Source organism: Bos grunniens, chromosome 22, assembly GCF_055505025.1.
Source record: "Bos grunniens cultivar Pamir isolate PY7600 chromosome 22, Bosgru_T2T1.0, whole genome shotgun sequence".
NCBI classification, from domain to species: Eukaryota; Metazoa; Chordata; class Mammalia; order Artiodactyla; family Bovidae; genus Bos; species Bos grunniens.
In genome coordinates this window covers 55872633-55899219 of record NC_141186.1, presented here as the reverse complement: position 1 = coordinate 55899219, position 26587 = coordinate 55872633, and the positions used below count along the sequence as shown (strand labels likewise).

Sequence of the window (26587 nt, the reverse complement as noted above, 5' to 3'; positions counted from 1 at the left end):
TGAGCTGCCCCAACCTGTCCAGGTTCTCGGGTGTGTGTGTGACAGACAGAGGAACCAGGGTTAGGAAATGGGGACAGGAAAGAGTCCCGCCAGACTGCCTACCTGGGGTCGAGGACACAGGTCAGGACAGATTTCCTAAGATCACTTCAGCTGAAGACTGACGTAGGAGAAGCTGTAGGATTTTAATTTTGACATCAGGACTTTTCCTGACATTCTTAGTTAAGGATATTGACAAATTCTCCTTCAAGAAGTCCTCGGTTTTGAACTCGCCTACACTGTTGGTGGGAATGGAAGCTGATGCAGCCACAATGGAGAACAGTTATGGAAGTTCCTCAGAAAACTAAAGATAGAGTTGGCAAGTAAGACGTCACTTTGCTGACACAGGTTCGTATAGTCAAAGCTATGGTTTTTCCAGGTGTCACCTACGGATGTGAGAGTTGGACCGTAAAGAAGGCTGAGCACAGAAGAATTGATGCTTTCAAACTGGGATGCTGGAGAAGACTCTTGAGAGTCCCTTGGATAGCAAGAAGATTAAACTAGTCAATCCTAAAGGAAATCAACCCTGGATATTCATTGGAAGGCCTGATACTGAAGCTGAAGCACCAATCCTTTGGCCACCTGATGTGAAGAGCCGACTCACTGGAAAAGACCCTGATACTGGGAAAGACTGAAGGCAAAAGAAGAGGGCAGCAGAGGATGAGATGGCTGGATGGCCTCACTGAGCCTCTCGACGTGAACTTGAGGAAACTCTGGGTGATAGTGGAGGAGAGAGGAGCCTGGCACGCTGCAGTCATAGGGTCACAGACTTAGACACAACTCAGCAATTGAACAGCAAAACGATCCAGCAATCACACTCCTGGGCATATATCTGGACACAACTAGAATTCAAACAGACACGTGCACGCGCATGTGCACAGCAGCACTAATCACAGTAGCCGAGACCTGGTAACACCGAAACGCCCATCACAGACGAGTGGGAAGAGGCGGCACGTGTACGCGTGGAATATCACTCAGCCACAGAAAAGAATGAAATGACGTCATTTGCAGCAACACGGACGGACCTAGAGATTATCACACTAAGTGAAATAAGGCAGAGAGAAAAGACAGATGGACCTAGAGATTACCATACTAAGTGAACTAAGGCAGAGAGAAAAGACAGATGCGGTATGATATCACTCATACGTGGAATCCAAGTATGACACACACAAATTTACCTCTGAAACAGAAATAGGCTCACAGACTTAGAGAACAGACCTGCGGCTGCTGGGGGGTGGGGCGGGGTGGGGGAAGGCCTGGGAGTTTGGGATTAGCAGATATAAACTATTACGTATAAGATGAATAAGCAACAAGGTCCTACTTGTATAGCACAGGGACTATATTCAATAACCTGCGATGAACCATAGTGGGAAATATGAAAGAGAATATATATATACACATGCAACTGAATCACTTTGCCATGCGGCAGAAGTTAACACATCACCGTCAATCAACTATACTTCAGTAGATAAACAAAATGGAGAGAAAGGAGTCCCTGAGCTGCAGTCTGCGCTAGGGGTCTATCTGACCGCCTGTTGGAAGCCCGGGGAACAGCCGAGAGCACCAGCGTCGCCTGCAGCATTCACCCCGGGGGTGTACCCGGTGCGGGCTGCCCTGTGATGGGTCCTCCGAATGCAGGCTCTTCACCAGCCACCTCTAAGTCACCCTGCCAAACTCCAGCGGCCTTCCACGTACCCCCCAAGTCTCCCGGGTCGCTTCAGGGAGTTGGGCGCCTGGCAATCAGGCCCTCCTGTTCCCTTCCCCTTCTAACCCCTGGTGGGTATCTCGGTTCTCTCCACTGCACCTCCTCCTCCATAAAAGGTGGCTTCAGTAAGAAAAAAAAAAAAAAACAACCCAGCTTTTGAGGGTTTTGTGAGCCTGTGAGGACTTGATGGGAAATGCAGTGTGGCTGGCACTGCTGAGTGCTCCATACATGGGGTTGTTATTGGCACACCACTGTCTTCAGGAGAAAATCCAAAGCCAGATCCTGTGCCAGATCTGTGATAACGTCAGTGATTCAAACAACATAACGTACTTCACCCGGCCACTCACACTTGAATGTCCTTGCTTCAGCCCGTCTGCCCCCTGTCCAGTCCCCACACCGCAGCCGAGGCAGAGGGAAACGTCCACCCCTCCCTGTCACCTCTTGATTGATGCCGGCTCTTTCTCACGGCCCCCGAGAGCCCATGTCACCTGCTCCCCACCGCGCCCCTCACTCCCTACCACTCTCACGGTACTTTTGACAGGTTGGCCACATTGGCCCCCCACCCCCATTTCTCAGACTGAAGGAGCTTGTTTCCAACCTAGGTCTCTGCCCGGGGTGATCACTCAGCCTCCCGGCTAATCCCCTGGGTGCTCCTAGGTGTGGCCGCCTCCTCTGGGTTCAGGTCTCAGCTCGGAAGCCACCTCTGCACAGGGACCATCACCCACCTGCCAGTCCAAGCTGGGTCTAACTCCTGACTCCATGCCCTCCTCTCCCCTCCCCTCTCCGATTCACTGTAACTCAACAGCACCCTGTTTTGTTCTCACCTTTGTGCTCATCGCTACCTGAAAGTTTCTTTTTTTGCTTGTTTGTGAAACTAGATGCAAGCCCCGGGAAAACATGGAAAACATGTCTGCCTGGACTACTACTGCACCCCCAGTGCTTGGAAGGAACCCAGGATGTAGCAGATGCTGAGTGAACACGCTGTCTACCCCCAGAGCATCACCCGCAGGCCACCACCTCCCAGGCACTCAGCTGCAGCTGAGCTGCCCTGCACGGAATTCAACCAAGGGGCAGATGACTGGGGCACAGAAAAAAATCGAGCCTTGGCCACTGTCTTCCCAGATCAGATGTATCATGAAGGTCTTGTAACTGGGACCAATGCTTAGCAGCGACTTCACAGGACCCAAAAGGCAGTGGACCTGAGGGTGAACGCGTGTGTAAAGCTATCTGGGGCTGACCAATGTCTCTGGTTCAAAAGAAATGTGAAGACACATATATGTCTCAATTTACAGCAGAGAATAGACTAAATAGCGGGTCAGCACACTGTGAAACTGGGGCCAGGGTCACATCTAAAACAAAGCCTTGGTTTAACATTTACGTATGTGCCAGCTGGGTTCAGACAGAAGGAACCTAACTGGCATATAAACTTAAATTCTTAACCTCTCTTTACCTTAAATCCCACATTTTTTAAGTGGTGAGAATGATACCCATCCCTCAAAGGGTTGCTATGAGAAATAAATAGGATGATTTGCAAAGGAGGCCTATTGATGTACTGAACAGAAAGCAGGTACTCAAAAAAAAAAAAAATCTAAATCTCCATCTGGGTGGGTGGTAGAGCTCAGAAAACACTTCCTAGGTGACAAGCAAACGGGGGCAAAGCATGCCAGGAAACCAGCACGTGAAGAGTGGCAGGGAAAAGGCAAGGTAGCCAACGGGAGACGCGGAACAAGGCCAGGATCTGGGCCACGATGGTTTGTTATTATGCCTCATGTAAGAAGGGCCTGCCGATACGCGTGCTTCACGGCCTGATCACAGTGACACGTGGCAGTCAGAGCTGAGCATCAGTAGGAAAGTCACCGAATGTGAGAAATCACGGGCTAACCACAGAAAGAAAGTGTGTTCCTGAGAAGAGTATTTATTTCTCTGTTATTATTATTATTGTTGTTGTTATGTAGCTTGCAGGATCTTAGTTCCCTGACCAGGACTGAACCCAGGGCCACAGCAGTGAAATCGCTGAGTCCTAAGCACTGGACTGCCGGGGAAACTTCCAAACTGTTTACTTTAAATCTACACAGTATCAGAGAACTCGTGGCAGGATTCCACTTTCAAAACCACTGGGCATGTGAGTATTCCGTGATCTTACCAAGAGACACAGGTCCTCATGCAGGCATGCTGTGCCCACACCTCTCCGTCTGGCACTCCAAGGCCCCGACACAAACCCGGGGGCTGCTGTACCCATCACAGAGGCTAGGGTGAAAAGTCAGTCAAAGGCAGCAGTCGACTGGCTAGTCTTATTAATCCCAGGGGACAGATATTTACCAAAAAAAAAAAAAAAAGGGGGGAGAAGACAAGCCACCTGCCTGGGATCCATCATCCCATCTAGCTCTTGGAAATAAGAGGAATGTTAGAAGTATCAGCAACAGAAAAGAAAGGAAACGTAACCACAGCAGACAGGGAGCCCTGCCCCGGATCAGCCTGCATCACCACCTCTGGGACAGTCATGCCAGCTTTCTAATGTCTTACCGAGCTCTCCCTGACTCTCAGCCACGTGATCTGCGTGGGTCATTCACCCCACACACCATGGTGATGGGAACACATCCTGCACCTGGGCAGGGAGAGCTACCCCTGTCCCACCGTGGTGAGCGGGCCACCAGTAACCAGCGAAGCAAGACAGGACAGTGTCGCCGGGAACAAGGCTCCCTTTCCATGGAAGTCGCTACACCTGGGGCTCCCGGTGCCAACTTGCCTTCTTGTGGAGAGAGGCTGCCTGAGAACCAAGTGAAGCAGAGACCAGCCAGGCAAAGGAGGAGGCAGAAAGGTCATGGCTGACATTCTTTGAAAACTCGGATCTAGTAGTGCCTAAGGCTAGCACTATCCATGAAAGTTTTCAGTTAGTTGAACAAATAAATCCCCATGTTTGCTTAAGTCTCTCTGAGTAAGTGTCTAACTTTCAACCAAGGAGGCCTGACTGATATAGGAAGTAATCTTGTAGACTTTAATCCTAAAGGACTTCTCTAAAGAGGCAGCCTGTGAAGCACTCTTCTGAGTTCTCTTAAAAAAGAGTAGAACACGTGAGACACTGGGGGGCACCACCGGCTTTTCTTGAGGCAGCAATTGCACGCGACCAAACATAGACGGAGCATCAACGAGATGTGCGCTGTGAGGTCGCTGCGGACAGAGGGGGCCTGCTACTGACGGTGTTGCTGACCTTCCACCCTCACCTCCCTCAGAGTCAAAAATTCACTCGCTCTTTCAAAAATGTTTCTAGTATGTGCCAGGTATTATGGTAGGTACTGAGGACATGGAGATGCTTAAGACATGGTTCTCATTCTCAGGAAGCTAACGATCCAGGGTGACGAGTGTGAGAAGGGACCCTTCAGAAAGGATCAGTAGGTGCTTCCCAGGTGGGGAGAACAAGAGCACAGGTGGTCCAGGGCGGGAGGACAGAGCTTGGGAGGCAGGCTGGAGCCGGGCTCGTCTGCCCTGAGGGACTGATCAGATCCTGGAGCCAAAGCTGAGCCTCTGAGTAACTGTGTCCCTGAGTAACTGTGTGTGCCACTCAAGGTGGGGTGACCTATGTGGAGGGCAGACTGGAGGGGGACAGAGACTGAAGCCTGTGGTCACTGATGGGAAATGACCATGTGGACTCTGACAGAGAATAGCCAGGCTGGAAGAGAAGGCAAGAGTCTACAATCCTAACGCAGAGAGCACTGAAAACCAATGGCGCTCAGATGACTTGAAAGAACTCTGCTCCGGGGGATTGTTTGCCTCTTAGAGGACAGACTGAGTCAGAGGAATCTGGAGAGAGGTCATAAGTTCCTCAGACTCTGGATCCCAGCAGCTCCATCTGGAGTTCCCTCCCCACCCCTAAACCCCATCTGCCCACGGGGCTCGGCTTCAGGGAAGGCCCGGGTCTGGACCCGCTGGCAGCTTGCTGGGTGCCCCTTCACTACGGGATCCTACACCTGAATTTTAGACCTGATCACTCATGACATTTCTCTGAACCCCAACTTCCTCCTCTTCAAAATGGGAACACTGTCATTTACCAAAGGATAAGGATTAAACTCTTAGTGCAAAATTCAGGCTTAAATTGAAGGAGGTAGGGAAAATCACTAGGACATTCAGGTATGACCTAAATCAGAGTCCTTATGATTATACTGTGGAGGTGATGAATAGATTCAAGGCATTAGACCTGGTAGACAGACTGCCTGAAGAACTATGGACGGAGGTTCTTAACACTGTACAGGAGGCAGGGATCAAAACCATCCCCAAGAAAAAGAAATGATAGAAGGCAAAGTGGTTGTTTGAGAAGGCTTTACAAATAGCTGAGAAAATAGAGAAGCAAAAGGCAAGAGAGGAAGGGAACGATATACTCAATTGAATGCAGAGTTTCAGAGAAAAGCATGGAGAGATAAGAAGGCCTTCGTAATGAGAAGAAATAGAGGAAAACAACAGAATGGGAAAGTCCAGAGATCTCTTCAAGAAAACTGGAGATATCAAGGGAACATTTCATGTGAAGACGGGCACAATAAAGGACAGAAACAGTATGGACCTAACAGAAGCCAAAGAGATTAAGAAGAGGTGGCAAAAAAACACAGAAGAATTACACAAGAAAGGTCTTAATGACCTGGATAACCGCAATGGTGTGGTCACTTATGTAGAGCCAGACATCCTGGAATGTGAAGTCAAGTGGATCTTAGGAAGCATTACTATGAACAAAGCTAGTGGAGGTGACAGAATTCCAGCTGAGCTATTTCAAATCCTAAAAGATGATGGAGTTAAAGTGCTGCACTCAATATCAGCAAATTTGGAAAATTCAGCAGTGGCCACAGGACTGGAAAAGCTCAGTTTTCATTCGAGTCCCAAAGAAGGGCAATGCCAAAGAATGTTCTAACGACCGTACAACTGTGCTTATCTCATATGCTAATAAGGTCATGCTCAAAATCCTTCAAGCTAGGCTTCAATAGTACATGAACCGAGAACTTCCAGACGTACAGCCTCAGTTTAAAAAAGGCAGAGGAACCAGAGATCAAATTGCCAATATTTGTTGGATTATGGAGAAAGCTGGGAAATTCCAGGAAACGTCTAGCTCTGCTTCACTGATTATACTTCACTGACTATGGATCACAACAAACTATGGAAAATTCTTAAAGAGGTGGGAATACCAGACCACCTTACCTGTCTCCTGAGAAACCTGTATGCAGGTCAAGAAGGAACAGTTATAACCAGACATGGAACAACATTCAGGTTCAAAACTGGGAAAGGAGTACGACAAGGCTGTATATTGTCACCCTGCTTATTTAACCTTTAGGCAGAATACACCATGCAAAACGTTGGGCTGGATGAAACACAAGCTGGAATCAAGATTGCTGGGAGAAATATCAACAACCTCAAATATGCAAATGATACCACTCTAATGGCAGAAAGTGAAGAGGAACTAAAGAGCCTCTTGATGACGGTGAAACAGAAGAGTGAAAAAGCTGGCTTGAAACTCAGTATTAAAATTAAGATCACGGAATCCGGTCCCATCACTTCATGGTAAACAGATGGAGAAAAAGTGGAAGCAGTGACAGATCTTATCTACTTGGGCTCCAAAATCACTGAGGACAGTGACTGCAGCCATGAAATTAAAAGATGCTTGCTCCTTGGAAAAAAACCTATGACCAATCTAGACTGCATATTAAAAAGCAGAGACATTACTTTGCCAACAAAGGTCTACATAGTCAAAGCTATGGTTTGTCCAGTAGTCATGTGCCGATGTGAGAGTTGGACCATAAAGAAGACTGAGCGCTGAAGAATTGATGCCTTTGATCTGTGATGCTGGAGAAGATTCTTGAGAGTCCCTTAGACTGCAAGGAGATGAAAGGAAAACAGTCCTGAATACTCACTGGAAGGACTGAAGCTGAAGCTCCACTACTTTGGCCACCTGATGCAAAGAGTTACTTTTTGGAGAAGACCCTGATGGCTGGAAAAGACTGATGGCAAAAGGGGAAAGGGCAGCAGAGGATGAGATGGTTGGACAGCATCACTGACTCCATGGACATGAGTCTGAGCAAACTCTGGGAGACAGCAAAGGATGGGGACAGGGCGTGCTGCAGTCCATGGGGCCACAAAGAGTGGGACACAGCCTAGCGACCGAACAACAGTAAGAACAACAACAGGATCAAATACGGCAAGTTTCACAGAGTGCTCTGCACAGGAGTGGCACGTGATAAACAGCACACAGAAGCTGCCAGGCTCCTGTGGAAGACGAAGCGGGCTTCACGACACGCTACAGAGACACAAAGACATCCTCATGCCAAGCAGTGGCTTCTCCCTTGCCAGGATTTCCAGAGCTTAAATAGAGTTTTGTTGAAAGAACAAGACAGCAACACTTTTTGTGGTAGTTAAAGCACGTGGACACGACCTCTGAAGGCCCCTAAGAACCCCAGTCCGGCTGCTGAGAAAGGGGCGGGGGAAGAGGGATGTTGGCGCCGCTGGAGGCAGAAATGCAGCTCTTCCCCTGCTGCTCTGGGGTGAAAAGGTCAAATGGACCCTGGTTCCTGGTCTGAGTGTGTGGGAATGGCTGGGGAGGGCTTTGTGACTGAAGCAAGGGACCCTCGACGAACAGACAGGCTTGATGGTGATGCGGCTTCACTGTATCCTTAAAGCCAAATCCGTGGACGTATCTTGTTTGCAGAACTTCAACCAAGCCCTCTGCTGACAAGTCAGGACTTGGATTCCAATGGGCCTGGCTTAACTGTTCGTGCAAAGAGCAAACTCAGTAAGAGATGAGTGAGCCGCGATGCAGAAGTCCAACAAGACTGGGCAGCTGTGCACTGCTTCAGCGTTTCCATCCTCAACCCAGCCACAGAGAGCTCTGAGTGCCAGGGGGCAGAGCTGCAAAGAATGAGGCCGGAGGTCAAGAGCTCTTCTTGGGGTCCACACGGCTTGTGGCCTTGAACCCCACCTCTTTGGGGGGAGAGGGCTAGTGAAGGCCGTTGACACTCAAGCCTGAACATCATCTGTCTGCACTGCCTCACTCTGAGTGGCCGTGGGAACCTGGGCTCTTCAGTGGTTTCCCTCATGCTGAGAAGATAAAAGCCAAAGAGGATGCTCTGGGCAGGGGGACTCCTCGGATGATCTGCACCAAATCCGAATGGTTAAAAATAATTTGCTAAATACCTTCCTAGATAAATTGAAACCCAAGACCTTTCTGAGTCCTGTCCAGCCCTGCCTCAGAGGGCGAGCCGGGCTGAAAAGTCCTGTTCTTTCCTTGCTGAATCCCTGAGTCAGACTTCTGCCTGTCAATCTTCTGACATCATAAGTCAAACTGTGCCACGGAAGGCCGGGTAAGCAGCTTCAGGAAACAGAAGCCCGACTGTAAGCACACAGGTATTTCCAAACAGAAAACAACTCTGCCCAGTTGCTAACTCGGTTACTGTATATAAATTTAGCCATGACACCAGGAGGGGAATTTTTTTTTAAAAATAGAAGTCAAAGGTCAAAAGGATAAACTGCAGTAGCGTACCACTCACTATCCTCATCAAGACATATAAATGGTAAACAAGACATAATAAAGTCTTTGCCCTTAAGACTGGGTGCTGGAGTGGAAGACAGAAAACAAACACAGACTGTAGGCGGTGATAAATGCCATATACAAACTCAAACAGGGTAAAGGGGATAGAGAATGCCCGAGGTACTATTTTCATGTCCAAAGAAAAATATACAGATGAGGAAGTTGAGGACAGTAGAAGTTGGGTGAATTGTTCAAGGTCACAGCTAGAAAGTAAGGAGTGAACTTCAACTCGGCCCGTCTGAGCCCTCCATTGTTCCTAACTGCTACACCATGCTATCTTGTTAATATCCAGAGGCATCAAACAATTTGGAGAATAGATAAGGTGAGAGGCCACCTTTATTTTTTTTAAACCAGTGTCTCCTTTAGGGTCAACAGCAAAATTCCAAGAGCTATGAACTCATATGAGTAGGCTGCTGGCACCATTTTGACAGCAATGCTAAAAATATTTGAGATTCTATATGCGATATTTAACATACTTTAAACCTTAAAGCCACTCTCTGGGATGGGAATTGTGTGTGTGTGTGTATGTTTAGTTGCTCAGTCATGTCCAATTCTTTTCCGACCCCATGGACTGGAGCCCACCAGGGATTTCCCAGGAAAGAATACTGGAGTGGGTTGCCATTTCCTCCTCCAGGGGATCTTCCCACCCAGGGATCAATCTGCGTTTCCTGCATTGGCAGGAAGATTCTTTACCATCTGAGCCACTTGGGAAGCCAGAGATGGGAATTACTGCTCTTATATTTCATAACAGGACACTGAGGCTCGGAGAGTGTCACCTGTTGAAAACTCACAGAGCTTTAAGTGCGGAAGCCGCAGTCCAGGCCTCACGCCTCCAAGTGTGCTGCTTTTCCCGTTACACCACGCTGCCTTCCAGAAGACTCCCCAAAGAGCTGCGTTCCTCTCCCTCTGGGAGACAGGGCAGTAACGATCTTGGCAGTGCAGAGAGAAAGGAGTGACTGTTTTGCGTCTCTGCCAAGTATTCGTGCCCTTTGCAATATGACTTGGATACGACATCCAACCCAGCGCTAGCAGCTAAGCATTCTAGAATTTGCTTAAGGATTTTTTTTTTTTCCACCTTCTCCGTATGGGGTCCAAAATTAAAAGGGGAAAAGCACATTTATGTCTCATTCAGAATTCAAAAAGTAATAAATCCTTCAAGGCCCTGGCAAGTTTCTCTAATCCACTGTAATCATGTTTCCTTGTATAACAAGTCTTGTGATGTCTGAGGCAGCGTCTCGCTATAGTAACGGCAGCCTGGATGCTGGAGCTTCTCTTCTCAGGCCTAGGGGATTACTCCATTTTCCACATTAGGAATAAGCCGCAGACTTTAGGTTCTAAAACGGAGCCAGAAACGCTGACGAGGATCCAGATGCCCTAAATATAATTATAACTAAATTTGACTGCCCCCTGTGAAAGGCACAAATGAAAAGAATGTCGCAGCTTCAAGAACACGGATCCAGGAAGCGAAGCTATGAATAGGGCCGACGACAGGCTTCTTATGCACTTGGAGATCTTCCAAGTCTCCCCTGCTTCACATCCTTGGCTTTGTAACTTTTACAACAGCCTCATATTAGGGAAGGGGGCTTCCCAGATGGCTCAGCGGGTAAAGAATACGCCTGCAATGCAGGAGATGTGGGTTCAATCCCTGGGTCGGGAAGATCCCCCGGAGGAGGGCATGACAACCCACTCCAGTATTCTTGCCTGGAGAATTCCATGGACAGAGGAGCCTGGTGGGCTACAGTCCACGGGGTCGCAGAGTCGGACACGACTGCGCAGCTAAGCACAGACGGGACACACATTAGAGAAGAAGGCTGTACTACAGATTCATCCTAATAAACCACATTTTCATGGAGGCAGCCTTTTCTTTTTTTAATTTACTTTGTTATTTAAAAATATTTTTATCTGTGTATAGTTGGTTTACAATGTTGTGTTAGTTTCTGCTGTGTAGCAAAGGGAATCAGAGGTAGCTTTTACATTAATGATATTATTTAAACTTTCACAAGTTGATTTGATAAGTAACGGGAAATTTATCTCTATGGTCAAACATTTACTTCTGTTATTACCAGAAAGACATCTATTAAATTCCTGAATGGAAATGACACCCTCTCATTAGACCACTTGACATGAGCAGTGTGGAACAGTGTAGACATACATGTCTCACTTCAGATTATGAGTGTTAACTAGAATGACCATGACAGGGGTCCCATTTTTGAGGGCTTACTATGTGCCAGGAACTGTGTTCAGTGTTGTAAATACATAATCTTAGTGTTCAGAATCCCCTGACAAAGTTATTACTATTTCCATTTTACAGTACAGGGTCTACAGTACAGGGTCTCCACCTCAGGAAGGTCCCACCGCTTGCCCAAGGTTGCACAGCTTGTTAATGGTGAGCTAGAATTTGGCTTCCCAGGTGGCCCAGTGGTAAAGAATCCACCTGCCAATGCAGGAGATGGACGAGACATGGGTTCGATCCCTGGGTCAGGAAGATCCCCTGGAGAAGGAAATGGCAACCTACTCTAGTATTATTGCCTGGGGAATCCCATGGACAGAGGAGCCTGGCGGGCTACAGTCCATGGGGTCCCAAAAGAGTTGGACATAACTGAGCGACTGAACACAAGAATTTGTATAGAGGGGATTAGACTCTAGAACCTGTTCTGGAATAAAAGGTCAAACCCTCTCCCCACTGCAGAAGAGTCGTTGCTTCTAGCTACTGTCATTGAATCTTCCTGAACTAAACTTGATTTTCATAGAAATAACTTTCTTTTGTGCACTTTTTCTTTTTTCACTTTGGGGATATTTACTTAAACGGTACAATTGCAACCATGCCATCTGGCGTTTCCAGGTCTGGCAAGAAACATGAGTGACTCCTGGAGAGCATACGCCTCACCCGGTGGGAGCAGAAAAGCATGGGGCGTCCTGGAAACCAGCCTGTGGACTGGGAGCATCCCGCCTCCCGTGGGCACCTGGACCAAGGGGCCGCAGAGTCTATCAATCAGGAGGGTCAGTGAAGGGAAAGCCGGTGAGGGGAGCCTCACTGAATATGTATTATTTTTGAAATGCGCATCACGCCTCTCGCTGCTTAAATCACTTCATCATCGCTCTCTTGGTGCGGTCAGGTTAGTACCAACACTTTCAGTTTTGCTTGCCCAGCACCTCCCGTCTCCTGGTAATGGCCAGTATCTTCCTCCCCTCATGCCAACCATGTTCCTTTTCAGACCCCACCTCTCTGGCTCAATCTGGCTGACCCCCAAATAAGGAAGAGATGCAAGCTGGGCCGTGAGGTCTGGGTCTGGGTCGGGGGCTGGTCCGCGTCAGGTGCCTGAAGCTGCCAGCGGCCACGCTTCCTGCCTGGAGGAAGACGCCCGTCTCCAGGGAGAACACCTGTTCGTGCTGCTCCAAAACTGCAGCTTCGCCCGAGGTTTGCTGGACCCACCTTTCCTTTCATTGTGTTCAGTGCCCCATGACTTCCCTTCGCCTCTCATGACTCAAGCTGAGGGTGTGTCACTTGAAGCCAACAGTGTTCTGGATAATTTAGAAAGGGTACCAGCCATGCAGAGTCTAGATGTAGACTCTACCTGCATCTACCAAGTCCAGATGCAGACAAGGACGAGAAACACTCCTTCCGGGGTGAGAAAAAAAAAAAGTTCACTCACAATTGCTATTCCAAGGTGGTAAAATGACTGGCTTTAGGGGCTTTAGGGAAGCACAGATTACTGGAGACACTATTTCTTGCAGCATTACTAAAGGGGCAGCGAAGAGATGCTTCTGTGCCAGTTGGTTCACCCGGAAGTAGATAAGGCCAGCAGAACTGCCTTATAACACCCTAAAGGGAGGCCACTTCTGCTTCTGGTCAGCCATTTGAGTCCTTTAGGAGGAGGACGCTGAATTTTCTGCTGCAAACTCAAGTCAGCAGCTATCAGGGAAATGGAAGAGTTGGATAAATGGGTAGAAATCTACATACGGGGTGGAGGATGGGGAGCCAGGGCCCTTCATAAAGGCCCGGAACTCAGGTGCAGGCTGAGGGCGGGGGACCGCCCAGGGCCCCAGCAGATTTCTTACGTGCTGGGCAACTGAGCACAAGGTGAAGTGTATTAGTAACCAGGTGAGCCTATTAATACATCATCTAGAGGAGTCTTGGTGAAGCTAAATGTCTCTAGAATGCTAACTTCCACAGCGACAGAGCCTCCACTTTCTGCACTGCTGTGTTCCCAGAGGCTGTGTCCACGCCTGGTACTTTGCCACTGTGCAGTAACGTTTGCTGAACAAACGAATGAAAGAGGCTTACAAAGTTCTTTGTGTGCACTTAGTCGCTCAGCTGTGTCTGACTGTCTGTGACCCCGTGGACTGCAGCCCGCCAGGCTCCTCTGTCCATGGGACTCTCCAGGGAAGAATACTGGAGTGGGTTGCCATGCCCTCCTCCAGGGGATCTTCCTGACCCGGGACTGAACCTGCGTCTCCTGCCTTGCAGGCAGATTCTTTACCACTGCGCTGTCGGTGAAGATGTCTTACAGTGAGTCCTCGGAGGAGGAGCAGAGACTCTTAAACCACTCCTGCAGGCACTTCCACTCAGACAAAGGCACAGTGAGGGCCGAGGAGGTTTAACACCTGAACCCCCTGTTACTTGGAGCTGTCTCCTGGATCTTAGAACAAGAGCACCGGACAAGGTGATGTCCAAAGTGTCCTCTCGGTTGTCATGTTTTGTTTCTTGGTGATTAGGCACAGTATCAAGCTTCATGATTTTCTTAAAACCACTGAGAAGAATCCTCCTCAGGCTCAGCGTTAAACTGAAGAGCAAGTGTGGGGTGTGAGAGACCAAGTGCCGTCCTGGGCGTCTTTGCTCCGTTATTCACCGTGCAATCTCACACCACAGGCTGGGTCTCCTCACCTGCCTCTCAGCGGATGTGGGATGCCTGTCTTTACAAGGCAGTGAGAAGGAAAATACTCTGTCGATTAAGCCAAAGCTCTCTCTGAAATCAAAGGTCAGCTTCAAAATGGCTTCGTTTGGGGTTCTTCAGCCCCAGTGGTGCCGTTTCTGACTCCATCACTGTCTTCTATGGTTGTCGTACGTCTGGAGAGAACATATTTCCTAGTTTACACAGAGATGCTGGCTCATCTCTGGCCTTTCTGCCTTTCCCTGTGACCGTCCGACTCCACCTCCCCGGGACTGACTCCCCAGATCCCTGGCTTCATCCTTCTCAAAGTTCTTACTCATAGCCAACCTTGAGAAATACTGATCAATCATGATAGACTCCATTTTATCCTCTGTTCCTGGGTGAGTAACTCATCAAGACTCGAAGAGACAGCCTGCTAATGATGGTGCTGTATGCTCAACGAATATGACAGTTGCCCAAAAATCTTGGGGACGCTGGCCCTGCCAAAAGTGTAAGTCACTCAGTTGTGTCCTACTCTGTGACTCCATGGACTGTAGCCTGCCAGGCTCCTCTGTCCATGGGATTCTCCAGGCAAGAATACTGGAGTGGGTTGCCAAGACCTCCTCCAGGGGATCTTCCCGATCCAGGGATTGAACCCGGGTCTCCTGCATCGCAGGTGGATTCTTTACCGTCTGAGCCACGAGGGAAGCCCAATGGCTGTCAAAACATACTCCCTCACAGGGCCCATCGACAGGACTGAATGGGGTTTGGGCTCACTGGCACCGTGATGCCTGTCTGCCCTTACCACAGCACTTCATAAGCATTACCTCACTGTATGGAAATGATTTGTTAAATTTATATGTCTGTGGCTACAAAAAAAAATTTTTGGAGAAAGAGACTCAAGACTTATTCATCTTTTTATTATGTATCTTGTACAAAGAGAGAATTCAACAGATTGTTGTGCAATGAATTAAGGAACTATGTCAATTATGTGAACCACTCCATTCTCTTCTCTTCTCGAAGGAAAATCATCTCAGAAGCCACAGGGTGCAGAGGGAAGCCCTGACCTTGAACTAGACCATGGCTGGCAAAGACATGCGCTCATGCTTGCCCACGGCAGATGTGACGACTCAGCCATGAACCTCTCTCATCACATCTGAACCAGGCCTGAGACCCCTTCTCAACACAGCTTGCCAGGCAGCCACCCTCCTGAATGAGTCAGCTGGCACCCCTGATACAGATGAAAGATACTTGAAGACAAGGTGGTGGGTGGTGGATGTATGATGTGGCTTCACGAACACTGAGATGAGGGAAAGAATGCCTAGACGGAGCCCACACTGTTCCTTTAAAATGCAACATGCCACCTTAAAACAATGCGAGAAGAACCGCTTAACTCAGTGAGCAACAACTGACCCGCCGAATTGGGTAGCGTGGCTAAGGTGGCTGCCTAAGGTCTACCTGGTAATTGTTCCTTTAAACGAGACACTCTGTCCTGAGATGGCTCGGACCCTGGGAGTTGAGCTATGTGACTGGTGCCAAGTGAAATCTCCGCATGATCTCAGAGGTGAGAGAGGCAGCACGGTGCAGTGGGTAAGACCACAGGCCTGAGAGTGCTGTTCCTACCTCACAGAGCGGTTTTAAGGATTTGATATGTTACTATTAGATAAGGAGCTTGGAACAGTGACTGGCACGTAAGTACGAAAAAAGTAAGCATCAGCTGCTATTATTTTGTGTGGTGGTCTGGTGAAAGTCCCCCCAAACAACTAGTAAAATAGCCACTATCGATCATTAACTGATGGCTATTGCCTTGGTGATATAAGAGGCTCTTCGAACAGGCCTGGCAGGCTGACAAGCTGCCTGCATTCCCCATGGCCGCCGTCCACAGCCAATCACCCTGGCTGTTATCAGACAAGGAAGACGGGGCAGCCCATTGCCTCCCTATTCACTCTGGCTGCCAGGAACCACGGACTTACACTCCATGTTCAACTCCGGAAGCTTCCCTTAGTTTATGTTTCCTAAAAAAATGACTCTAAGAACAGAAAACTTGGCTCTTGTCCTTTTAATCTCATCCTAAAGGCTTTTAGATTCAGTTATGTCTATGGTTTTGACTATAACGATCTTAAATATTCTTTTTAGAATCAGGTAGAATGTACATAAATATAAGGAAAAAACATAACTGTCAGAGTCTTCATGCTGAATGCCAGCCAAGACATGAGTTTGAGGTGACATATTACATTTTTGTATATTACACGTACCACAGTCCTCTTGGAAAACAGGGCAAATCTTATGTAACATTCTGCAGAGACACCAAAACAGACTCATTTTATGGTCGTGGTTCATCATTAAAAATGTCACACACACACCTCTACCCTACATTTCCCCATGATCACTGCTCCTTCGACAGAAAGTGAAGCTGGAATCAGAGAAGCTATCAGTTGCGCCAAAGAGAGATTGTTGTTGAAACCAGTTTTCTTCTCATCCTCTATCCTGATTCGCAGAATCAAAGAGCTCACTGACTGCAATTCTCTCTCTTTACAGAGGACACTGAGACCCAGAGAGAAGTGACTAGCTTAAGGTCACAGAGTGGGTTAATGGTTGAGCTGAAAGTCAAACCTAAATCTGTCAGGCTTCTGTTCTAAGACGCCAACATTCCTCTCTAGACAACTTAAATAGAAAATGAGGGTGTTTAGTCTTCAATTTTGAAATTCTTGAAATTTGTTGTTTTATTATAGCAAAATAGAGGGCTTTAAAAAAAAAATCAAGGCAATAGATCCATAAAAAAATAGGTCAAAGTTCTCTGGGAAATATTTCTGTTGTAAAAAGGCTTTACAGTTAAGGCCTTTACCGTGCGTCATTCATGTAGAATCACGGGCCCATTCTAAAACCAGGAAATCGGATTGCTCATTTATCCAGTGTATGCTTAATGGTTAATTACTACATGAGGCAATGTGCTGGATCCTGAGACTATACAATTAAGAAATGTCCCTGGGGACTTCCCTGGTCATCGGTGGTTAAGACTCCGTGCTACCAACACACCGGGTCAGGTTCGATCCCTGGTCGGGGAGTTAAAATCGCACATGCTGTGCAGTGTGGCCAAAAGATTTTTAAAAAATCCTCAAAAAACTTTTGTGGCCTCAAAAAATCCTTCCTGACCCAACCCTCCAAGTGGCCAAGAACAACTGCTAAGAGGGGCATGAGCTGAAAGCTACCTGTCACTCCTGAACTAGTATGGTCATTACGTGTCTATTAAATCCTATACAACGTGAGGTTATTATACTTGCTGGAACCCTGATTTCCCTCCATTAGAATGTAAACTCTTTCATGCATTTAGCACTGATTAAACTGGGAAGAACAACTCTTCTAGGTGCTGGGAGAACCCCTGATAACAATGCATGAAGGACCAATTATACCCCCAAGGAGAGACCCCGGGTGTCTCCCACGTGAAATGTCCCTTTCATCCCTGGAAGCTCAGCCCTCTGCCTCCTGCCCGTCATCACCCACGGCCGCCATCTGCTGCTGGAGAATCAACAGAGGTGCCGCGCTACTCACTTCAAAGCTGCTGCTTATCATGCCCAGTGATTTACCAACTGAGAGAAGGACCAGTTACTGACAGTGCCGCCGCCAGAGTACAGTTCTTCCTAGCAGAAGAGTTGGGGAAAGACAACAACAACAACAAACTTTTGATCTCGCCTTAAGGTGGACCCAAAGGCAGCTGCAGCACCTCCCTTTTATAAACCTGGCATGGGTCCTCCTCTTTGTGGAAGCGGTTCTTCTCCAGGTTTGATCAAGGGAGGAAGAGCAGGAAGACGGCTTTTCCTCTTAATGGCTTTTACTGCGTCTGTAAACATTGTAATTGTTGGTGATAAGTGAGCAAGGGCCCTGGGAAGTCCTGCGCAGGGAGGTACGGTCATGCCCCAGAGCTGACCTGTCTCCACAGCACAGGGCGCTGCACAGTGTCGTCCGGAAGGAGACGCGGTGGAAACTGAGCCTGCTTAGTGCCCTGAAATACACCTCTCTCAGGCTGCTCACACCTGGGGCGGCTGTACACTAAAGTCCTGCATTTGCAGACAGGTCCCCCTCTCTACTCCTGGGGCCTGGAAAGGCCGGACACTGTTAGAAAAGAGAGTAGAAGCAGCATAAACAGGAAGAGGTGACAAAAATCAGGGTTAAAGAAGGAAGGGAACTTTGCAAGTCTCTGCCTCTTTGTACATTTTCACGTCCAAGGAGTGGTTGTGTTTCTGGTTGGGAGACATGGTGGTTGGGGACTGGGTGGAGTATAAAGAAAAATGGGCTTATTTCCCCTCCCTGCCCCCAGGAGTTTAGATCCCCTAAGGAAGGAAGATACAGCGTCTTGGAGGCATGTTCTGAGTCTTGTGCATGTCTGTATCTCTGCAGCAGCGCTGTTCTCAAGAGCTTTCTGCAACAATGAAAATGTTCTCTGTTCTGTCCAGTTCCACCAGCCACCTGTGGCTACTGAACACTTGAGATGTGAAGGGTGTGACTTTAGATCCGAAGCTTTTTAAAATTGAATTTCCACCAATTTAAATATGCAGTTAAAGAGGCACATGTGGCTAGCGGCTGCTGTACTGGGCAGTGCGGTCCTGTAAGATCCAGCACCAGACTCGGTTCCTCATGAGTGTTCAATAAACATCTGTTCAACTGAATGAGACTTTGTGCAGTAAATACATACTGAGCTTCCTCTGCATGCCAGGCACTCTGCCAGGTGCTGGGGCTGACTGAGATGCTGCCCCTGAATGAGTTGGAACTCCTGGTTGTGAGCGACAGGAAACTTAACCTTGCTTCTGTTGTTCAGTCGCTAAATCGTGTCTGACTCTTTGCGACCCCATGGACTGCAGCAGGCCAGGCTTCCCTGTCCTTTACCCTCTCCCGGAGCTTGCTCAAACTCGTGTCCATTGAGGCGATGAAGCCACCCAACCATCTCATCCTATGTGGCCCCCTTGACCTTGCTTTACTCAAGGCAAAAGGAGAGCCCGCTCACAGGCCGAGAGAGCAAGATAATGGCACCCTCACGGCAGCTCAATTTGAGACTCGGAGGATAAGGCCGTGACTGTCCTCACCCTTTCCCTCTCTCACCTCAGGGAGACTCAACTCTCTTCCATGTGTGGTTTCCACGTGCAAACTGGCTCTCCCCTCAGGAGCACTAGAAGGCTGCCCCCGGCCCAGAGCTCATGCTGGCAACGCCCCCAGTCCTAGCCCCGCCTCCCAGCCCAAGTCTCATTGGATCCCACGGCTGTCACTGGGTCATATGCCTATTTCTGCACCAATCATCATGACCGGCGGAATACGAGGGCGTGACTATCCGGGCCTTCAATTACAGACTCCAATCATGAGCCAAAGGGGTTACTCCACCAGAAAAAGCACATGGGATGAGAGCAGAGGTCCAGGATGGGCTCTTAGACTAAAATCAATAGGGAAAGAGGGAATTTTGCTAAGGAGCAAAAACAACATAGATCCATTCTAGTCTCTACTTCAAAGGGCTCAGTGTCTCTCTAGGGAAATTTTAAATAAGAATGCTGGTTGGTCAGATCTGCTGGCCAGATAGAGAAGAAAGTACTAAAGAGGAAGAGCTACATTTGGCAAGGTCTAGGTTGAAATGTTATAGTAACGTTTAATGACACAAAATTTCCTCTGATGCTGTCTACTTTTTCATAGATAAGTCTCACGAAACCCGTGTGGCCAAGGTGCCACCTGTGAGACCTAGATGTCTGGAGAAGGGATGGGGGCCTGCTGTCTGCAGCCTTCCTCAGATTCGGGGTTCCGAAGTCTCCCCCTGTGCTCCCCTGTCTCCCGGCTCAGGGCGTGCTTGGGCCTCAGAAAGTCCTGCCGTGTGTGGATGCAGGCGGAGCAGACGAAGCGCGGCCCACCCAGGGAAGGGACACACATTGCCAATTCACACAATGCAATGTGAATTGTCTATTTTCATAAGGGCTACTCCGAGAAAGATTATTTGTGGGCAGGATGACTCATGGGAGAGCCAGATGAATTCGCCCCACAGAGAAGACAAAGGGCTTGGAACATCGCTGAGATGAGAGAAATTAGCCAGAACAGCTGCAGTACTTTAGGGTCTTTTAAATAGCCTCCTTCTCCACCCATTTCGAGCTGCACTCTCTCACTCATTAAACACAGGCCGAGGTTTTCCTTTTGTTGGCTCCAAGGGCTAGCAGAGGTTGGGAAATATTCTTTTCAGCAAGCGCATCTTTTTATCCCTCTGAGCTCTCTGGGATTATCTTTTTTTTTTTTTTTTTGAGATGATGATTCTGGACTACTCTGAGAACTACTCTGAAATTTCTTGGCTTTTTTCTAGGTGGGAAAAAAAAGTTAATAAAGGTTGTGGACCACACTTTTCATGTCTCAAGGACGGTCAGGGCTCAGGCCACATGGCAAGAAGGCCCATGACTCGATCTGTTCTCTTCTCCTGGGACCCAGAAAACTTGCAGCCCCCCTCAACGTCAAACTGACCACCCCTCCTTTAACTGTACAACGAATCTTCCAGTTTGAGCGTGGCTCTCTTTAGGCAGGGCTTCTCTCGTGGCTTGGTGATAAAGAATCTGCCTGCAATGCAGGAGACAGAGGAGATGTAGGTTTGATCCCTGGATCAGGCAGATCCCCTGGAGAAGGAAATGGCAACCCACTCCAGTATCAGTGCCTGGGAAATCCCTCGGACAGAGGAGCATGCTGAACTATTGTCCATGGAGTTGCAAAACAGTTGGACAGGACTGAGCTACTAAACAATAACAACTCTTCAGGCATGGGCTGTAGGTACTCCATGCTTGGTAAGCAAGGAAGAGCTGTTTGTTTTCAACATCCTTTCTGGGTTTTAATAGACTGCTCAGTTCAGCGGTAAGTGGGCCTTGTCCCCCGCTGGAATGGCACTGTGCTTCCTGGAGCCCAGGAGGCTGGACACTTTCAGCAGACAAGAAGTGGTCCTCCAGTGGGCTGGCAGCGGACACACAGTCAGTGCTCAGTGAATGCTGGTGAATTGTGGAACACTGTTGGCAACTTGGAAATGCTACTGTGCATAAAATATACTGAAGAGAATGGGTCTGGACACTAGTATCTGCAATTATTTGTGTTTCAGAAAAGTGTTCATCTCCTCTCTATAAACCTCAGTTCCCCAGTGCTAACAACTGTTCAACCCTAAGGTGACTCAGCTTTTAAAATGGTCCTTATTATGGATCTCAAGCCTATGTAATAACTAGTTAGTTGATAATGTAAACACAGCTTGGTAAGTGGTCCTCTGTTCCTCAAGGGTTAACTCGCTAGGACTCTAACAGATCACATCAGCATGAATGAGTCTGCTTTTTAGAATGCCCTGCTCTTACCCCTTTCAGCTGTGTAATGTTCTGCCTTCTCATTCATTTTATTTTATTTTTTATGTCAAAAACTATTTTATTACAGCACTGGTGGTGATAATAAAATCAGAAATAATCTAAACATCCATCAACAGAGAAATGGAAAAATAACACGAAGTAACATATATACAAGAGAATATGATACTAGAGTTTAAAAAAATTTTTTTTAAAGATAAAAGCATTAGACCTATATTTAGCAACATGGACAGGTCTTTAAAGCATCGGGTTGCATGAAAAATTCAAGTTGCAAAACACAGCTTATGCAACTTATGTACTGTTTGTAAACACCCGGAAAATCCAGTTCACTCAACATAAAATACAGAAGTGAGGGCACGCACTAGTAGCGGTGGTTTCCCTTGGGAAGGCGAGGGCACTCAAGGGCGGCTTCATCTGTAACATTTCTTTCACCTTAAAGAAAGAAAAGCTTGAAGCAAACAATACCAAGGGCAGTACTGCCTGGCATGAACGTTAAGTGTCTGCCGCATTCATGTTTGTTGCTGCTTTTCAAGTTGACAGACTTTAAGGGAAGTTTCAGATTTGCAGAACATTGAGCAGAGTTCCACGTGTTGTCTCCTCAAGCCTCACAGTTTCCTTATTATTAACCTCCTGCGTTAGTGCGGCACACTTCTTACAGCCGATGGGAACACTCATGATACGTTATTATTAACTCCAGTCCGTATTTCACATTGGGGTTCACTCTGTTTTTATCGTTCTGAGGGTTCACATGTGCCCATCACTACAGTGTTATACAAAATATGTCATGAAAACCTCCTTTGGGCCACCTACTTAACCCTTCCTTCCTCCTCCTGAGCCCCTGACAACCACTGATCTTTAACTATTTCTATAGTTTTGCCTTTTCCAGAATGTCATATCACCGAGTAATTACACAGTAAGCAGCCTTTTCAGATTGAGGCCTTTCACTGAGCAACATGCATTTAAAGCTCCTCCACATCTCATCTCTTTTTACTGCTGAATAATATTCCACTGTATGAATGTATCTGTGTTTTTTCATTTTTAAATCCATTCACCTACTGAAGGACACCTTGGTTGCTTCCAGTCTGGGTGGCTATATTATACAGCTCCCCTAAACACTCAAGTGCAGGTTTTTGTGGGGACATAAGTTCCCAACCCCTTTGAATACCTAGGAGCACAATCCTGAATCATAAACTAAGAACAGACGACTTGTTTTGTAAGAAGCTGCCTGACTGTCTTCAAAAAGGCCTGTGCCGTTTTATTTTACATCCCCACCAACAACAAGTTCTCATTCATTTTAAAATTAAATTTGTTGAGATACAACTCACATGCCACATAATTCATAGACCATACGATTCACCCGTTTAAAGTGTAAAGTTCTGTGGTTTACATGTCTTCATGGAATTGAGAAACCATCACCACTATCTAATTCCAGGACATTTGCATCATCCCCCAAACACCCAGGACCCATCCTGATTTCTCCCAGCTCTCCCTTCACCCCCACCATCTCCTGACAACCACTCATCTGTTTTATGTCTATAAATTTGCTTATGCTGGCTATTTCATATAAATGGAATCTCATTCATTAAAAACAAAAAAATTCTTGTTATTTTCTGGGGCATGCTAGCTTCCATGCCAGATGCTGGAATCACAGACTGGAGTAAAACCTAGCGTCTGCCTTCTAGCTGCTCACAGTCCAAGAATAAACATTTGCAGACCTCCCAGGGTTCTCTCTTGGCCACAACAGCCACACTCGCGTTAGCTGGCTGAGGCCCGTGTACCAGTCGGACGCGCGGGCCAGGAGGCCCGTCACTTCCCTTTGGGTTTAGCGCTGCTGGGTAGATGCTACCCAGGGATCCATCTCACTGGATGCTGATCAGGCCTACAAATGTTCCCCTTTATCGCTACTGATCAAGCAGATAGACTTGACCTATCCTTTTCCAAAGACGCCCTCCTTGGTAATGACTCAGGACCGTTAGCCTGTTTTCAAATACAGCCAGTTTGTCATCTTCCTGCCACTAAGATCAAAGGAATGCTTCCCCTGGGCTTCCAGTAAGGTGCTTGCGATGTTCCCCTGCGATAATGACTGGACTCAGCACACATCAGAGTGGGTATACTGAGGTCTCCCTGCACATCCTGAAATCAGGCTAGCCTCGGAGAATGGAATCAGGAGAACTGACACATGCTGGAGGACCCTGGCCACGTGTCGAAGTCAGTCTACTGGAGAGATTGCAGAAAAGCAGTTGAGGATATGGGGGGCTTCCCATGTCAATCAAAGTGACACAGGAGCCATGTCAGGAGACACATTTTAACTAAGAAAGCGAAAATCTACACAACTCTAGAAGATTGTTCATAGGTGGTATCAGGTTCCATGTGGAGTCTGAAAAAGGGAGCCCAGGGTTTCTGCAACCATTTGTTCGTGTGTCTGCCTTTGTCCAGAGATTAGCAAGATGATCTTACTGGAAAGCAAAACCCTTCAGCTCCTGGGGGATCACAGGTCCATGAGGTGATCATGAAACCTCCCAACTACTAACTGTCTCCCCATGTATGGACGGGAAGTGGCAGACAGAACAAATGTGACACTGTGTTTTATATTTCAGTTTCTTATGAGTTTGGCTATCGGGAGTTAGTCTTCAAGCTCTGGCAAGATTGAGTTTCTGACCCAAAAGGGTAGGACGCATGCACCGTGACGATCCACCAAAGCACCTATCCGGAGAAGACAGGTTTAGGAGAGGTAAAAACCATGGTCCAACATACAGGGCCTGCCATTTAGAACAGGAATTTAACTAACTCTAAGGCAAGTCTAACAACTAGATATTGTAAGGTAATAGTTAAAAACACAGGTTTTGGAGCCAAATGACTTGGCTCCAACACTTACTAGCTATGTCAACTTGGGCAACTTAGCCTCTAGGCACCTTGATTTCCTCATCTGTGAAATAAAATGCTTGTAAAGACTAAATAAGATAACCCAAACAAATGCTCACTAAGACATCTGGAACACAGCAAGCTCTCAGAAGTTAGCCATCACATCACCATCGTCTGAAGGACGACCAGACCACCCTTTGAGATGGGGAGCCCCCCGGAGCTCAACTGGCAGAGATCTCTCAACTGGGGGCCAAATATAAACTTGATGTCGCTGAATTTACTTCAACTCCAGGACTTCCAATGAGCTCTAAGCCCCTAAAGCTCTTACATACAATTCAAAACAAGAATGTGGTCTCAGCAGTTGATGCGTCTTTTTTACATAAAACCTCTTCTTGCCGTCCAACCGATGGATACTTTCCTGAGGACTTATGTGCACAGCACCTGTTAGCCAATGAGAATGGGAAAGGTGGTCCTTTCCTTCAAGAAGCTGAACATCTAACTGAGAAGAGGAGATGAGAGAACCAGTGATGCAAGCGTGCATGCTGGATTCAGGCCGACTGTCCATTCGGTGCTTGCCTTTTCACTGGAGGGACAGGGTAGTCTGTGTCCAGAATCGCTCCATTCTAAGGAACACGAGGAGTGTGTTAGTAAACTAAGCTGCGATCGGTCACATTGCCTCTCCCTCCCTCTCTCTGTCTCGGTCTCCTCCCACTCCCTTCACGGGACAACAAAGTAGTGTGACGGCTCTGTGGCCTTTCAATCTCAGATTCCCAGGCGGTGCTGGCTGGACCACGGCAGCACTGGTGAAGGCAGACACGCAGCTTCTGTGCTTTGACTTCCCAGGACAGTAAAGGTTGCCCATTATTTACTTGTAAAGTGTGAAAGTGTTAGTTGCTCAGTTGTGTCTTAACTCTCTGCGACCCCATGGACTGTAGCCCACCAGGCTCCTGTGTCCATGGAATTCTCCAGATGAGAATACTGGAGTGGGTAGCTATTCCCTTCTCCGGGGGATCTTCCAGACCCCGGGATCGAACCCGGGTCTCCCACATTGCAGGCCCATTCTTTACCATCTGAGCCACCATAAAGACTGCTGATGCCCCCCTCCTCTCATCTGTAGACTCAGTGAGGGAGAAGGAAAGTGGGCTTTCTTCATGTGACCCCAGGAGGTTATTAATATTCACTGACTGAAGTAGGTTCACCCAAGGCTATTACAATCAGCATATGTAAGAAAAACCCCTGATCTTCTGTTAAAAAACCACCTCCACTTTCTAGTGACACTTTCTTTTTGTGACATTTGAACCACAGTTCCAGACTTCCTTTAGGTTCCGTGGGATCCGGCTGCTGCATTTTAAGTATATTACTCTCCCTTAACACATCAGGTAAGGGAGAGAGGCCCCGGGGGTCTGTCTTGCACTCTGGACGAGCAGCCGGGGCCAGCGACACCAGGAGGCTCCTCTCAGTGGGACAGTCGCCAGTTTACTGATTGCTCTTTTGCCTCGAGAAATTCACAGCACCTTCGGGCAAGAGGGGACAGCAGTGTGGTGTTTATTGAAATCTACATCTGGTAGCAATTTGTCCAACAGCAACCAGCTTTCCCCCCCCCGTCCTTTTCTTCAAGTCAGTGATCCACAGGGGCCCATAATGCTCCACAACTGTTCACTTGTGTGAGGCCTGCACCGCGTCGTTTATGTCCCTAATTACAGATCTGGGTTCATCAGCAAGTTTCAGCATGGTAAGGACTTTTTTTTAGACTACAGTGGAGACTGAGGGCTCGTGTCCCGAGGCAGCAACGTGGACTGGCCGTCCCCATTTGGGCTGAAAGAGGCGGCCTCATGCCGGCCTCTGGCCCCACGTTTGGCCAGCACAGATGGCCTGAGTGGTCCCCTTCCCCACCCTATGAGGTGTGGCCTCTCGATGCTGCACAGACGCTTGGGAGAAGGGAGAGCTGAGTTCTAACTGACAATGAGAAATGGCTGTGCTGTGGAGAAAGGAGCAGCCCAAGCTCCAATCTCAGGCAAAACTCTTTCTTCCTTTAGGGGGTGGTGGTGGTGAGGGAAGCTGAGCAGCTAGTTGTTTGCTGAAGGACTTGCTGAGCAGAGAGTTCTTTTATGGAACCTGTAGTTTGGTGAGAAGATGGCGTAAATCTAGAAAGCAGAATGTGTCAAGCTTGTGTGTGGGGGGAATATCTGGTAACTGGAATGCCCAT

The 26587-nt window shown here is 47.9% G+C and overlaps 1 protein-coding gene across 36 annotated transcripts in view; it reads right to left on the bottom strand.

Moving 5' to 3' along the window:
* The window catches only part of ATG7 (autophagy related 7), a 282407-nt gene that overhangs the window by 92832 nt on the left and 162988 nt on the right, over window positions 1-26587 (bottom strand). For 3 of the 36 annotated variants that reach the window (XM_086368517.1, XM_086368519.1, XM_086368520.1), the window contains exon 19: window positions 21550-25004. The exons of the other annotated variants lie outside the window; for them this stretch is intronic. In XM_086368517.1, coding sequence (XP_086224643.1) covers window positions 24930-25004 — 75 coding nt within the window. In that variant the 3' untranslated portion in view covers window positions 21550-24929. Of the gene's footprint in view, window positions 1-21549; window positions 25005-26587 lie in introns of those variants that run through there. 36 annotated transcript variants of the gene reach the window in all.